Below are 15873 nucleotides of genomic sequence, written 5' to 3'. Positions count from 1 at the left end.
TGCCAAATGGGGCGTGCCCCTGTGTTTGCAGCTCGAAGCGTCGAGGTGCAAAGTAGTTTTGGGTACCTTACCAAATTGCATGTACAAGGCATTTCACTGATCTGTGACCCCAGCGTCGTGGCCTCCCCTTTTTACCTACATTGACAAGTATGGCTCATCTTCTCTAGTCTAGCAAAAGAGTCAGAGCGAAAGCTACTTTGGGTTTGGTGCACGTGTTTCAGGCATCAACATCGGCCCGGTGGTTGCTGGAGTAATCGGAGCCCGCAAGCCCCAATACGACATCTGGGGGAACGCCGTGAACGTGGCCAGCCGCATGGACTCCACAGGCGTGCTCGACAAGATACAGGTCAGTGGTGTGGTAGCTTCTGATGCCAGGGATGTGGGTTGTGACAGATCTTACCTTGTGCTGGCTGTCTGAGTACTGCTACACAACATACAGGTCGCTGGTGTGCACCCTACAGATCAGCATCTCCATTTGGACTGACACGTTTACAGTGAGGAAGGTTGGAATCTTAAATAGGGGCATACCATTGGTGGGTATGAAAATGATAAAAGCTGCAGGTCTGTGTGACAGGTAGAATGCTCATCAGAGTGCGTTACACTGAAATGATTGTGATGTTGGTGGGCAAACGGAGAAGAATGGTGGGACGACCCCAAAGCAAAACGGCTGGTGACCTCACCAAGAAAACAAGTAGAATTTAACAAGAGTAAATCAAACAAGATATCACCAATCACTTAACTTCTAATAAACTGCGATTTCTCGAGAAGATCTGGCGCAGCAACCCCAAATCGCTCTCCTGAACCGTCCGCTGCCAGCCGCTTCAACGGACGTAGGAAGGCACGCTGATCTCCCGTCTCACGGCGTTGCGGCTCGCCCCGGCCAGACTGATGTCGTGGGTTGATTCCTGTTGCTCTCGTGTCGACCGCTAAGCCACTACCCCTCGCTATACGGCGCGGCCCACTGGAATCACGTGGCGACCTCACATGCGCCAACGCTCAAGGCGGACAAGTCATCTGGAGTCTCAGTGCGCAACCGACCAACCGATCGATCCAACCGCCAATGACCATTGCCTGAGCAAACTCTAGCAGACTGGCCGCGTAACGCGCAGACTCAGATGCAGGAACTAAGCCTCGACCGGGCGACCACACTCTTACTGGCGGAGTGGAAAGACTCATTTTGCCGGCTTTAAAGGTTGATCCGACGACAGACATACTAGCACTCCGAACGACAGACTGACACTAACTGCCTAACAAATGCGGACGAGAGACAGAATAGCAAGCTGGGGACGAGAGACTGACCCCGACTGACCGACTGGCGAGGTTTTTTTTTCCTTTATTGTATTTCGATTCCCCCCGAAGGGGGCGGGCTGGTAGTAGCTTAGTACGCTGCTCTACAGCCTACATACTTTTTTAAAAACGGAAGAAGAAAAGAAACAAGAAACAGGCGATAAAACGGTGACTTAAAGTGTAAAATGGCGAAAAAATGCGGAAAGTTAAAACAGAAAGCAAAGGGGTTGGCAATGTTAATAAAATACACAGGAATCAGACAGGTAACATAGTAGACACACAATTTAAAAAAAAAAACCATGGCGACAGTCCGGTTTCTGTTCGCAAGAGATAAAAAATCACAGCCAGCGACAGTATGATGGCCATTCGCAACACTTCCCAAGAGGAAAAACGAAAAGGGGGGGAACCAAGGAGGGAGAGGACTCATAAGGGGGGAGAGGGGCAGGGCAGATGCGAGAGGGAATGAGAAAAGGGAGAGGAGGGAGATGCAAAAGGACTTGGGGGAGAGAAGGGGGGCAGAGAGAGGGGAGGTGGGGAAAAAAGAGGATGGAAGGGGGGGAGAGGGATCCCGGGAAAAGGACAGAGGAAAGGAGGGTGAGTGAGGATCAGAGTTGATAGGAGGGATAAATGGAGGGAGAGAGGGCATCATCTGGGAGGGGGAGTTGATGGAAGCCACCTTGGGAAAGGAGATGAAGGGTGTACAACTGGCGAGCTGATAGCGCCCCTTAAATGCACGTGAACAGGCAACCTTTCCCCTTTCCCACCAGAGGGAGACACCAAAGCTGCGACTGCCGCAGCGGCGCCACCGCCAGAAACGGAGGGCGACTGCTTCACACTACTCACTGCATCGCGCTCTTCAAAACAGCAATTTTTACCACGGCTCAACCCAGTCCCTAGGCGGGGAAAATCCCCGAGCCAGCCTGGGCCTTGTGATCCAGAGGCAGCAACACTAGGCACTAGACAACGAGCTGCGGACACCACACTGAGATGATAAGTCATGGGAGAGTGATATGCACATATACAGATAGCAGTAGTGCCACGAACAAAAAGTATAAAAGACCATTGTATTGGCGGGGTTGTCATTTGTACTCAGATGATTCACATGAACAGGTTTCCGACGTGATTATAGCCGCACGACGGGAATTAGCAGACTGTGAACGCGGAATGGTAGTTGGAGTTAGATGCTTGGGACATTCCACTTCGGAAATCGATAGGGAATATAATATTGCGGGATCCACAGTGTCAAGAGTGTGCCGAGAATATCGGGTTAGAGGCGCTGTCTCTTACCACAGACAACGCAGTGACCGACGGTCTTCACATAACGACCGAGAGCAGCGCCATTTATGTAGAGTTGTCAGTGCTAACAGACGAGCAACACGGTGCGAAACAAGCGCAGAAATCAATGTGGCACGAACGTATCCATTAGGACATTAGAGCGAAGTTTTGTGTGAAAGGGCTACAACACCAAACGACCGACAGGAGTGTCTTTGGCAGCAACACAACAGCACCTGTAGCGCCTCTCCTGGGCTCGTGACCTTATTGGTTGGACGTTAGACGACTGGAAAACAGTGGATGCTGAGATGAATCCTCAAATAGCTGGCGAGAGCCTATTATAAGGTTCGAGTGCGGCGCAGATCACAAGATGACATAGCACTGTGCCAGGTGGTGGTGGCCCCATAATGGTCTGGGCTGTGTTTATGTGGAATGGACTGGATCCTGGTTATGGTCGGCTACACAGAGACCGTTTGCAGCCAGTCATAGACTTCATGTTCCGAAACAACGATGAAACTTTTGTTGGTGATAATGCGTCATGTCACAGAGCCTCACTTGTTCAGGATTCGCTTAAAGAACATTTTGGACAGTTTGAGCGAATGATTTGGCCATTCAGATCGCTCGACGTGAATCCCATCGAACATTTATTGGACTTAACCGAGAGGTCAGTGCGTGCAAAAAACTCTGCTCTGGCAACACCTTCGGAATTATGGATGGCTGAAGAGCGAGCATGGCTCAATATTTCTGCAGGGAGCGTCCAACGACTTGTTGAATCCATGGGACGTCGAGCTGTTGCACTATGACCGGACGAAAAGAGATCAGACACGATATTAGGAGGTACCCCATGACTTTTGCCACATCAGTGTAATTTAAAACTGAATTTTACGTAAACTGGACGCGGTGAAACATCTGGAATGCAATGACTAACTGTAATGTGAAAGTGGCCCCAACTAATTTTCATGGCTTACCTGTAGCAACGGACACTGGGTATTGCTAGAACGAAATCACAGCGCAGCAACAAACCAAGTACATAAGGCATGCAGCCTTGCTCAGTCCAGTACAAGGAATTTTCTCAGTGGATTATGCTTTCAAACACGGTGTTCCGGAAAGTGCTATCGACAACACACATACACTACTGGCCATTAAAATTGCTACACCACAGAGATGTGCTACAGACGCGAAATTTAACCGACAGGAAGAAGATGCTGTGATATGAAAATGATTAGCTTATCAGAGCATTCACACAAGGTTGGCGCAGGTGGCAACATCTGCAACGTGCTGACATGAGGAAAGTTTCCAACCGATTTCTCATACACAAACAGCAGTTGATCGGTGTAGACTGGTGAAACGTTGTTGTGATGCCTCGTGTAAGGAGGAGAAATGCGTACCATCACGTTTCCGACTTTGATAAAGGTCGGATTGTAGCCTATCGCGATTGCGGTTTAGAGATCCAATGACTGTTAGCAGAATATGGAATTGGTGGGTTCAGGAGAGTAATACGGAACGCCGTGCTGGATCCCAACGGCCTCGTATCATTAGCAGTCGAGATGACAGGCATCTTATCCGCATGGCTGTAACGGATCGTGCAGCCACGTCTCGATCCCTGAGTCAACAGGTGAAGACGTATGCAAGACAACAACCATCTGCACGAACAGTTCTATGACGTTTGCAACATCATGGGCTATCATCTCGGAGACCATGGCTGCGGTTAACCTTGATGTTGCATCACAGACAGGAGCGCCTGCGATGGTGTACTCGACGACGAACCTGGGTGCACGAATGGCAAAACGTCATTTTTTCGGATGAATCTAGGTTCTGTTTACAGAATCATGATGGTCGTATCCATGTTTGGTGACATCGCGGTGAACGCACATTGGAAGCGTGTATTCGTCATCGCCATACTGGCGTATCATCCGGCATGATGGTATGGGGTGCTATTGGTTACACGTCTCGGTCACCTCTTGTTCGCATTGATGGCACTTTGAACAGTGGACGTTACATTTCAGATGTGTTTCGACCCGTGGCTCTACCCTTCATTCCATCCCTGTGAAACCCTACATTTCAGCAGGATAATGCATGACCGCATGTTGCAGGTCCTGTACGAGCCTTTCTGGATACAGAAAATGGTCGACCGCTGCCCTTTCCATCACATTCTCCAGATCTCTCACCAATTGGAAACGTGTGGTCAATGGTGGCCGAGTAACTGGCTCGTTGCAATACGCCAGTCACTACTCTTGATGAACTGTGGTATCGTGGTGAGGCTGCATGGGCAGCTGTACCTCTACACGCCATCCGAGCTCAGTTTGACTCAATGCCCATGCGTATCAAGGCCGTTATTACGGCCAGAGGTGGTTGTTCTGGGTACTGATTTCTCAGGATCTATGCACCCAAATTGCGTGAAAATGTAATCACATGTCAGTTGTAGTATAATATGTTTGTCCAATGAATACCCGTTTATCATCTGCATTTCTTCTTGGTGCAGCGATTTTAATGGCCAGTAGTGTAATCAAGGAATAAACTCTCGTGAGGAGACAGTGGTAGAATTTTAAACTTGCTAAATGATTGAAAAGAAGTTAACCATCCAAAAATACAGTGAATGCTCATTCTTTGACAATTGCAATGGTCTTTATAAAAATTACTTTTTGCAAAAAATGTTACTTTGCCTTGAAGTGAATTAAACGAATGGTAAAGCAGTGGTAAATTTCTGAACCCGAGTGCAAGATATGTGAACTGGTAACTTTGTCCAAACACGTTTCATTAATCGAACTAAGTAACCCAAACCGATGAAGAAAAATGAACTAAGTCTTTCCCTTATTCAGACACATCACAATTTACGCACGAGAAAGCAGTGCAGCAGCAACGTTACCTGAAAATTTTCACTTCTCAAATTAATCTGCACCAAATCACATTTCCAGATCTGAACACCCTGTGTACTTTTGTCTCCGTGTGTAGCAAACTATTTCCCAACTGTCCAGTAGTGTGTCCAATATCGCACTTACTTGGCTCCTCTTGGAATGCTACAGCTAGGATAACAGTCGTTTTACAACATTTCCTGCAAACGGGGCGTTATTCTGAAGTCGCGTGCAATACTGACGACCGCATGATTGGCTGTGTCGAGGAAGAATATGAATGTTATTGCTCCTCGATTCACTCGCAGCAATTTAAACCTTCCTCTTTGGTTCCTGCCTAACCGCACGCTCGGTAATCGCTAAATATTTGTTTCATCCTTCGTTCTCAGATCAGACGGAATGTAAATAACACCAAATATTGCAGGAAATACTTGTATTACATTCATCATAGCAACGCAAACACGGAAAAAAATATTGGCGTATAGCAAAATTCGAACCCATAACAACCGATTCCTGAAACAACGACGTTATCCATTAAGTTACCGCGCAATTGCGTGATCTTTACTTCCTGTCTTTATAGTATTTATTGAAGGTTTATGTTGCTGATACGTTATTAAGTTACATTTTATGATAAAGGTGAAGTTATAACCCTACCACTACTATTGTAATTTAGTATGCTTTTACCTAAATAACAGGAAACCCTGTCTCTATGTTGTCACGCATACTATACCCCAACAGAACAAAAAGTCCTGTCACTGGAAAAGTCAAATTTAGTTTAGTTTCCAAATAAAGTCCACCATGGTAAGACAGTCCCGTTAATAGGAAACGTTAATCAACAGAGTTACCTTTTTTACAGGGTTTGGCCGTGTGTTGTGTCTAATGGAAAAGTATATCAGACTATTCAATTCTTTTCCTAAGACCTTACCCAGCGGTTACATAGAAACACAGTATGAATGTTATTATTCAGATGCTATGTCAACTCGGGTCCAACTTCATTTAGTGGTTTAAAAGTTGTACTAACGGTCGCCAGCCTATCCAGGCAATGAAACAGTGATGTATTGGAAAAGCAGAAGTATGAATTTTGCCTACTTTCTTGCTACCATTTAATTTGGTTCTTCAAATAAATATTACTACCCCACTTAAACAATGTTGGACTACACTCTTATACATTACGTTTTTAAAAGAGGAAAAGCTCAGTAGATAACTTAAAGGAAGCTAAAAAAAAAATTGGCCAGGGGGGGGGACTTTTAGATAAGCACTTTCCATAATCAACCAACTTAAATAATAAAATACTTAGATACTAAAGCACACACTTTTTGTATTGAACATTTCAGTTCAAGAAAACCTCTTTCTTACTGAAATTTACTTTCAAAAGTTATTACTCTTTGAACTAATTCTGTATAGCCATTTAACAGACTCAAGTAACTTGGCTTTACTCGTTGAATTTTACATAAGCGAACTTTTACTATAACACTTTCCAATAGTTAAGAAAACTTTTTTATTATTTACAGAAAAACAATTTAAATTGTGCCCCTTTGTATTAACTTGGCACTTCATAAGTCTGTAAAACAGGATACTAGCATTAATCGAACACTAGGAAGGAACCCTATATAGGTGTATGATTAGGATGAAATAACAGAGTGAACCAGTTTCTTTAAAGTTCAAGAATGATTATTAAAACGCAGTTTAAATTAATGGTTAACGCTGTACAAAAGTAAAAATACAACAAAAAAATCTTCTCTGGTGGCTGTAGGCTTGGGTGTGGCGAACAATTATGACGGCTGCACTACCCACAGTACAGCCTGGAAGTATCTTGCTGTATGAGCTCAATTTGCCCTCTTGGAGTCGTTCAGTTCTACATACAGCTACCCAACAACTCGCAGCTGTGCCGTAAGCCGTTTGCAGTCTTCATCCGAGGCATTTTTGTGCAAATTTGCAGGCAAAGCTTCCTCTGCTCCACAAAGCCTCTACTGCTTACACACTGTGTTACTTACTTCCCACGCCTGCTCTAGGTAGCGCGCCATTTCGCCTTTCCCACTCCCCAGATACACTTTCGTTTCGAACAAAAGCACACTGGCTTTTACATAACGCCTATTTCTTACATTGTTCCTAAGCGTGACCATTTCTTAAATTGTCAAATTTACATCAACATGACCAATTTATACACACAAATATTTTTAAATACAAAATTTCATCAGATACTTATTTAACATAATAAACAATTTACATGGTATTTTACATGCATTACTCACATACAATGCAAAGAACTTCAAACTCCAGTATAGCCAATAGGCGAAAATTCTAAAGCAAAAAAAAAAAAAATTGTAAAAATTTAAATGAACCATAAACAAGTAATATTATAATGTGTTTGTGATAAATTTGCAGTGCTCTCTTACCTCGAAACACCATACTGCATATTATAATATGAGCGTGTTTCATGCTTTATTTGTAAATTATTGTCGATAGCAACCCACTCCTCAGACAGCACTCTTATATGAAGGCATTAACTGTCGATAAATCATTATGTGACATTTAACTATAGCAATAATTATAATAAATAATTCCATGAATGACGTGTTTTTATAAATCTCCTACACAAGTGCATGCACCCCATTTACACGGGGGTCCCAAAACCGGATTTCTTAAACCGATTTCCCAATACTGCTCCTGGGCGGTCATGTAAACACTTCAAAATCGATTCTGGAAATCCTCTTCTAGTTGCCGGTGTTGCAGTCCAGCAATCGGTTTTCGTACCCGAGTAAACAGTAATCGGCTGTGAAACACGCTTGTGCTGTAATGTTTCGTCTTGTTTTTAAAAATTTTCGCCTAATATGAAGGCAGTGGCTTTTTGTATAGTTAAAGGTAAGTAGAAATATTACATTGAAGCTGTTCGTACCTCGTCTAATCGAAGAGAAACAGCGTTTGTACTGGCTGAATCAGCTGCTTTCCTGGCACCATATTTAACTGGGCTACCAAATCCGCTTCAGATAGTAACATGTAAATACGACAGCGAGAAACGATTTCCTAAATTCGGTTTTCGTCTTTCGGAAGACGTGTCGTATACAAAGGTAGTGATCAAGTCTTGTGAGACGCCTGAATCGAACGCTAACAAAAGTCGACAGCCAATCACGCGGTAGTCTATATTCAGTATGTTGTCAAAATGACGTCACATTTGCAGTAACGGTTCTGGAACGAGACGTGTTACCCGCTGCAGCAACGACAATGCTACTAACAATCAAAGATCACGGTGCTTGTACTCAAAACCTAGGTGGCATAACACGTCGACTATTGAAAACTCTTGTTTCAAATGTGAAGAGTACAGGCATCAAGTATGAGTACATCGAATGAAGTTAGAGGTCACATCACATTCATTGATGCCAAAATTAGACTAGACATTTTAAACTGTCACTTTATGGCATTCCAGTGCTTTGAGTCCATCGTAAGGCAATGCAGATTTCCCATAAACCTATTTCAGACCATAAGGACACTGTCATTCTGTACGCACTCTGGAACATCCAGGTTTTATTCAACAGTGTTGTTCACGTTTATAAAACATGTTGACATGACTGTATGAGACCATCCACTATGCAAGGCCCTGTCCCTCTCATACTTGCACACGCGTGTCATTTGCAAAAGGAAAGTGCATTTGCGCTGTGACATATGCGGGATGATTCACTAAGATATGCAAATATTTTAATATGTTATTCTACAAGTAAAACTAAAGAACAAAACTTCATATAAACATAGGTCTGCAAATGTTTAGTTACGGAGTTACGGCTAAAAAAAGATTTTGCCTGAAGCTTAATAAAAAAATGCTTCAAATGGCTCTGAGCCCTATGGGACTTAACTGCTGAGGTCATCAGTCCCCTAGAACTTAGAACTACGTAAACCTAACTAACCTTAGGACATCACACACATCCATGCCCGAGGCAGGATTCGAACCTGCGACCCTAGCGGTCGCGCTGTACCAGACTGTAGCGCCTAGAAGCGCTCGGCCACCCCGGCCGGCGAAACTTAGTACTTCGCTAATATGAAGCCATCGCAAAACTGTACGAGATTAAAGTAAACCACGGTTTCCATTTATTTTGCTGTTATTGATCTGTTGAATCTTATAAAACATGTCCCAGACGTGTATCTGCAGTAGTTTTCCAGAACATCCAGAGAAGCAAAGATGTAATTTCGTAAAATTTTAATTTATTAACAACTTGGCCCAATTTGCTTTTTAAATTCCAGACAATTGCACGAAGTTTTAAACGGACATTGTTATCATCAGATTTGCCATAAATAAATGCTGTATCGGCACATTCCATCGTCGTAAATTTGAGAAGTACCCCAATTTCACAAGTAATCTACAAACCGCTACAGTTGCTATGTGGTTCATCTACACATTTACACCTACGTGATTACTCTGCTATTCACAATAAAGTTCCTGGAAAGTGTTCAATGAACCACCATCAAGCTGTATCTCTACCGTTCCACTCTCGAACGGCACGCGGGAAAAACGAGCACTCGGATTTTTCTGTGCGAGCCCTGATTTCTCTTATTTTATCGTGATGATCATTTCTACTTATGTAGGTGGGTGCCAACAGAAAGTTTTCGCAATCGGAGGAGAAAATTGGTGATTGAAATTTCATGAGAAGATCCCGATGTAACGAAAAACGCCTTTGTTTCAATGATTACCAATCCAATTCACGTGTCATGTCTGTGACACGATCTCCCCTATTTCGCGATAATACGAAACGTGCTGCCCTTCTTTGTGCTTTTTCCATGCCATCCGTCAATCCCCCCTGATGCGGATCCCACACCGAACAGCGATACTCCAGGACAGGGCGGACAAGCGTGGTGTAAGCAGTCTCTGGACCTGTTGCACCTTCCAAGTGTTCTGGCAATGAATCGCAGTCTTTGGTTGGCTCTACCCACAACATTATCTATGTGATCGTTCCAGTTTAGGGTATCTGTAATTTTAATCGCTAAGTGTTTAGTTGAATTGCGTAATCGAAATTTAGCGGATTTCTTTTACTACTCATGTGAATAACTTCACACTTTTCTTTATTCGGGATCAATTGCCACTTTTCGCACCATACAGATATCTTCTCTAAGTCATTTTGCAATTAGTATTGGTCACCTGATGACTTTACAAGACGGTAAATGAGAGCATCATCTGCAAACAATCTAAGACGTCTACTTAAATGCACTGTTGTAATTGTGTTCTTTCACTGAACAATACAGAAAACAAAATCGACTCAAGTTTAGCAAAAGACTGAAACAACTCACTAACGGTTGCCAACAATGACATAATTAAATGTTGTATGGCATTGTTGGCTGGGATGTCCCAGTTGCGTTCGGCCGCCAAGTGCAAGTGTTATAAACGTTTCTACATTCTTAATGGAAAGTAAACAAATTTACTTGTGTAATAATATTTGCTTCTCTGGATGTTATGGAAAACTACTGCAGATTCACGTCTGGGACATGTTTTATTAGATTCACCAGACCAATAACAACAAAATAAATGGAAATCGTGCTTTACTTTAACCTCGTACAGCTTTTCGATGGCGTCGTACAAGCGTAGTCGCTAAATTTCAGTCAAAAATCTTTTATCAGCTGTAGTTCCGTAACTAAATGTTTGCGGACCTACGTTTATATGCACTTTTTTCTTTAGTTTTACTCATGGAATAACATATTAAAATGTTAGCATATCACCATGAAATAATGTATGGTGTAAACAATGCCATATGATTCTGTTGGATTGCGTATCTGCAGACGTGTTGCCGCTATTTAAGTTGCAACCGCTTATTAATGTTATTGAATATCTACGAGATTCAATGATCAAAAAACTTACAACATTTGTAAATATGTATTAGAAACAAATACGTTCCACTGCAAGGTGGAAGCACAGAATCATGCTCACTATATCACAGAATGTAGAGGATTTAGCTTCCTGAGTACAGTACAAGGAGAACGATAGGAATTGGTTGAGCCATCTTGATAGAAGAATAATAAGGATACACTAGTTTTCCTTATGAATATACTCTGTTTCGTATATACTGTGTCTCATGTGGTCCACCATCCCCTGTGATTATTCCTGTCCAATAATGTCTCTGTTCCTTAGAAATTGCCAGGCACTGAAACTAGCTCGAAGCAAATAGTTGTAAAACATCAGAAGCACAATACAGAACCACATAAATCTTCAATGATTTCATTAAATCTGTTCATCGTGTTACAGGAGGCACCCTCTGTTGGATTCCTGACGACGTGGGTTTCGTTGAACATTCAACAGAAATCGATAGGAATTGCAGCCATTCGAGGAGTTCGTGTTTCCAAATAACAGTGTCATGCCACCAGGTCGCAATTCTTCACGAATTCGTTGAGGTACGTGCCGGGTAACCCCAGCGATTGATTTGGCCACCCACATCGCCCGACATGAATCCCATCGCACAGTTACCGTACCTAATCGAGAACTCACTTCGTGCACAAAATGGTGCACCGGCAACAATTTCGCAGTTATGGACGACCATAGAGGCAGCATGGCTTAATATTCCTGCCCAGGACTTCCAACGACTTGTTGAGTCCATGTCATGTCTATTTGCTGCACTCTGCCGTAGAAAAGGAGATCCGACACGTTTTTAGGTGTTCCATGGCTTTTGTCACCTCAGCGTATAAGTACTGAAACTTACAGCAGACATAAAATTAAAATCTTCATGCTCTGTGAATGTTCACTGCACATTTTTGACTTCTTTGGAAATACGATTTTCGAGTTTGTTACGACGATTTGAAAATGAGTCTCTGCCCAAAACTAGGCATCGAATCAATAAATTTTCAACTTGGATTAGTTTTTCGCTGTACTGGTAAAATTTAAACTTCCATGCAGATAAAAATCGTGTGTGCCAGACCGAGATTCGAACTCGGGATCTTTGCCTTCTGCGGGTAAGCTCTAGCTAATGAGCCCGTCGTCACAGCTTCACTTTCGCCAGTACCTAATCTTCCACTTTACAGGCTTCGCAGAAGCTCTCCTGCGAAAGTTGCAAGACTGGTAGTAACGTCTATTTATTTCAATTTATTTGTTTTTATGTCATTAGCTGTGTCTCATTGCTGTCCCACCCGTGTGTGCTTGCGCACACTCTTTTGTGTGTGTGTGTGTATGTGTGTGTGAGAGAGAGAGAGAGAGAGAGAGAGAAAATAGAAACAAACTGTGAAAAAATCTATGCAACTGTTTTTAATCAAGTTTTTACAGTTAAAAATGGTGGATTCTATTCTGCGTTTGGAGCTCTCGTTTGCGAATTGTAAGCAACGCTATAAACAGTGTAATAATATACAATGTATGCAGATTTAAAAGGTAAACATCACTTAGGGATTAGTACTTAGGCCTGTTCCTAATGCCCCCTAAAGGGCAGTTAGGGGACGGACCTGTGACCGGGGTGCGTGTTATCAGCATATCGACAATGCTACCACCCGTCATTTCCAGTATATAAATCCTGATAATGCCGTTGATCTTTATTCTAGAACCTCATCATGTATTACGAGACTGAATGCCCCCTGTTCCAGAATATAATGTGAGTGGGTACCAGGAATCAAACAGGGGTCTTTCTGCAAGAAATGGGACGACGCTAGTCATATTTTCGTCATCTTCCTTTTTCTCTGCTTCTTCGTAGTGTTTTTTGTCAGTGATGCTATGCAGATGTCGCATTTTTTATTTTCCATCACTGAACACTTCACTTAGCTTTTTAATGCAGAGGTGGGCTGGTCACCCTACAGAACGCGCTGACAATAGGAGCGTACGATATCGATTCGTATTGACAGGGTACGTATGGCATGAGCGAGACTTTGAAATATGTAAGCGACGAAACTCTCAACCGGTTCCTAGGAAATTGAGTCTGACAATTTTTGACGTACTGATGCACACTATGTGAGTAAAAGTATCAGGACACCTGGCTGAAAATGACTTAAGGATATGTATGGCATGAGCGGGACTTTGAAATATGTACAGCCGGCCGGTGTGGCCGAGCGGTTGTAGGCGCTTCAGTCTGGAACCGCGCGACCGCTACGGTCGCAGGTTCGAATCCTGCCTCGGGCATTGATGTGTGTGATGTCCTTAGGTTAGTTAGGTTTAAGTAGTTCTAAGTTCTAGGGGACTTATGACCTCAGATGTTGAGTCCCATAGTGCTCAGAGCCATTTGAACCATTTGAAATATGTAAGCGACGAAACTCTCAAACGGTTCCTAGGAAACTGAGTCTGACAATTTTTGACGTACTGATGTACACTATGTGAGTAAAAGTATCCGGACACCTGGCTGAAAATGACTTACAACTTCGTGTGTCGCCCTCCATCGGTAACGCTGTAATTCGGCCCATCCTTACCCTTGATGACAGCTTCCAATCTCGCAGGCATACGTTCCATCAGGTGCTGGAAGGTTTCTTTGGAAATGGCAGCCCATGCTTCACGGAGTGCTGCACTGAGGAAAGGTATCGATGTCAGTGGGTGAGGCCTGGGACGAAGTCGGTGTTCCAAAACATCCCAAAGGTGTGCCATAGGATTCAGGTCAGGACGCTGTGCAGGACAGTCCATTACAGGGATGTTATTGTCGTGTAACCACTCCTCCACAGGCCGTGCATTATGAACAGGTGCTCGATCGTGTTGAAAGGTGCAATCGCCATCCCCGAATTGCTCTTCAACAGTGGAAAGCAACAACGTGCTCATAACATCAATGTAGGCCTGTGCTTTGATAGTGCTACACGAATCAACAAGGGGTGCAAGCCCCCTCCACGAAAAACACGACTACACGATAACATCACCGCCTCCGAATTTTATTGTTGGCTCTACACACGCTGGCAGATGACGTTCGACGGACATTCGCCATACCCATAAACTGCCATCGGATCGCCACATTGTGTAGCATGATTCGTCACTCCACACAATGTTTCTTCACTGTACATTCGTCCAATGTTTACGCTCCTTACACCAAGCGAGGCGTCGTTTGGCATTTACCAGCATGATGTATGGCTTATGAACAGCCTCTCGACCGTGAAATCCAACTTTTCTCACCTCCTGCGTAACTGTCAAAGTACTAGCAGTGGATCCTGATGCAGTTTGGTATTCCGGTGTGATGGTCTGGATAGATGTCTGCCTATTACACATTAGGACCCTCTTCAACTGTCGGTGGTCTCTGTCAGTCAACAGATAAGTTCGGCCTGTACTCTTTTGTGTTGTAGTTGTCCCATCACGTTTCCGCTTCACTATCACATCCGAAACAGTGGACCTAGGGATGTCTAGGAGCGTGGAAATCTCGCGTACAGAGGTATGACACAGGTGACACCTAATCACCTGACCACGTTCAAAGTCCGTGAGTTCCACGGTGGGCCCCATTCTGCTCTCTCGCGATGTCTAATGACTACTGAGGTCGGTAATTGGAGTACCTGGCAGTAGGAGGCAGCACAATGAACCACCTAATGTGAAAAATGTATGATTTTGGAGGTGTCCGGATACTTTTTATCAAATAGTGTACCTTATAGTCTCGCTGTGACTGTACGAAATCCGCAACCGAGTGACCAAGTGCTTAGTTTCGTAAAGGCGACTTCTCCAGATGAAATCTCGCTACCGGCACAACATTTTTTGTGACCTTTCTGCGCCGGCCGTTGTGGCCCGGCGGTTCTAGGCGCTTCGGTCCGGAACCGCGCTGCTGCTACAGTCGCAGGTTCGAATCCTGCCTCGGGCATGGATGTATGTGATGTCCTTAGGTTAGTTAGGTTTCAGTAGTTCTAAGTCTATGGGACTGATGACCTCAGATGTTAAGTCCCATAGTGCTCAGAGCTATTTGAACAATTTTTTGACCTGTCTGCGGCTATATTCTGCAATATTGTTCGATATGCGTGATACGCCGCGAAATTGCGTGACTACTGGGAACTGTTTATGAACCTGAACGAAGTCCGTTTTGCAATAGATGTACTGAAAAAATAATGGACATGGAAAAATTTGGGGCTCATTGCCTGTGCTATGCGTCATAATAATGCTTTTCATTTTCCTGTGATCAGTATTATCCTGATTCGTGCAGAGCTGCATAGGTTACGTATTATACTTGTCACATGTGTATACGGTGACGATTATTGAACTATGTGAAACGTCTCTACAGATATTCGGATTTAGGTTATGACATGTTCGATATGCCTGCAATCATTGGCGATGATGTGGCGCAGACGAATAGCGAAATTCTCCATGACCCCCTGAAATGTAGGAAAACCGATGCTGTCGATGGCCTCCTAAATGGCTGTTTTCAGCTCAGCAGTGGTTTTAGGGTTATTGCTGTTCACCTCTTCTTTACTATAGCTCCAGAAAAGAGAGTCGCGTGTGTTCAGATCCGGAGAATACGGTGGCCAATCTAGACCCATGCCAGTGGCCTCTGGGCACCCCAGAGCCAGAATGCGGTCCCCAGAGTGTTCCTCCAGGACATCAAACACTCTCCAGCTTCGATGG

At 43.8% G+C, this 15873-nt stretch overlaps 1 protein-coding gene across 1 annotated transcript in view; it reads left to right on the top strand.

Moving 5' to 3' along the window:
- Positions 1-15873, top strand: part of LOC124719778 (adenylate cyclase type 5-like) — a 597816-nt gene that overhangs the window by 527761 nt on the left and 54182 nt on the right. Inside the window, exon 18 of the mRNA XM_047244976.1 lies at positions 222-346. Coding sequence (XP_047100932.1) covers positions 222-346 — 125 coding nt within the window. The remainder of the gene's footprint in view (positions 1-221; positions 347-15873) is intronic.

Source organism: Schistocerca piceifrons, chromosome 11, assembly GCF_021461385.2.
Source record: "Schistocerca piceifrons isolate TAMUIC-IGC-003096 chromosome 11, iqSchPice1.1, whole genome shotgun sequence".
Taxonomy (NCBI): Eukaryota; Metazoa; Arthropoda; class Insecta; order Orthoptera; family Acrididae; genus Schistocerca; species Schistocerca piceifrons.
Note: the sequence above shows the minus strand (reverse complement) of the source record. Positions and strands in the feature narration are given on the sequence as shown.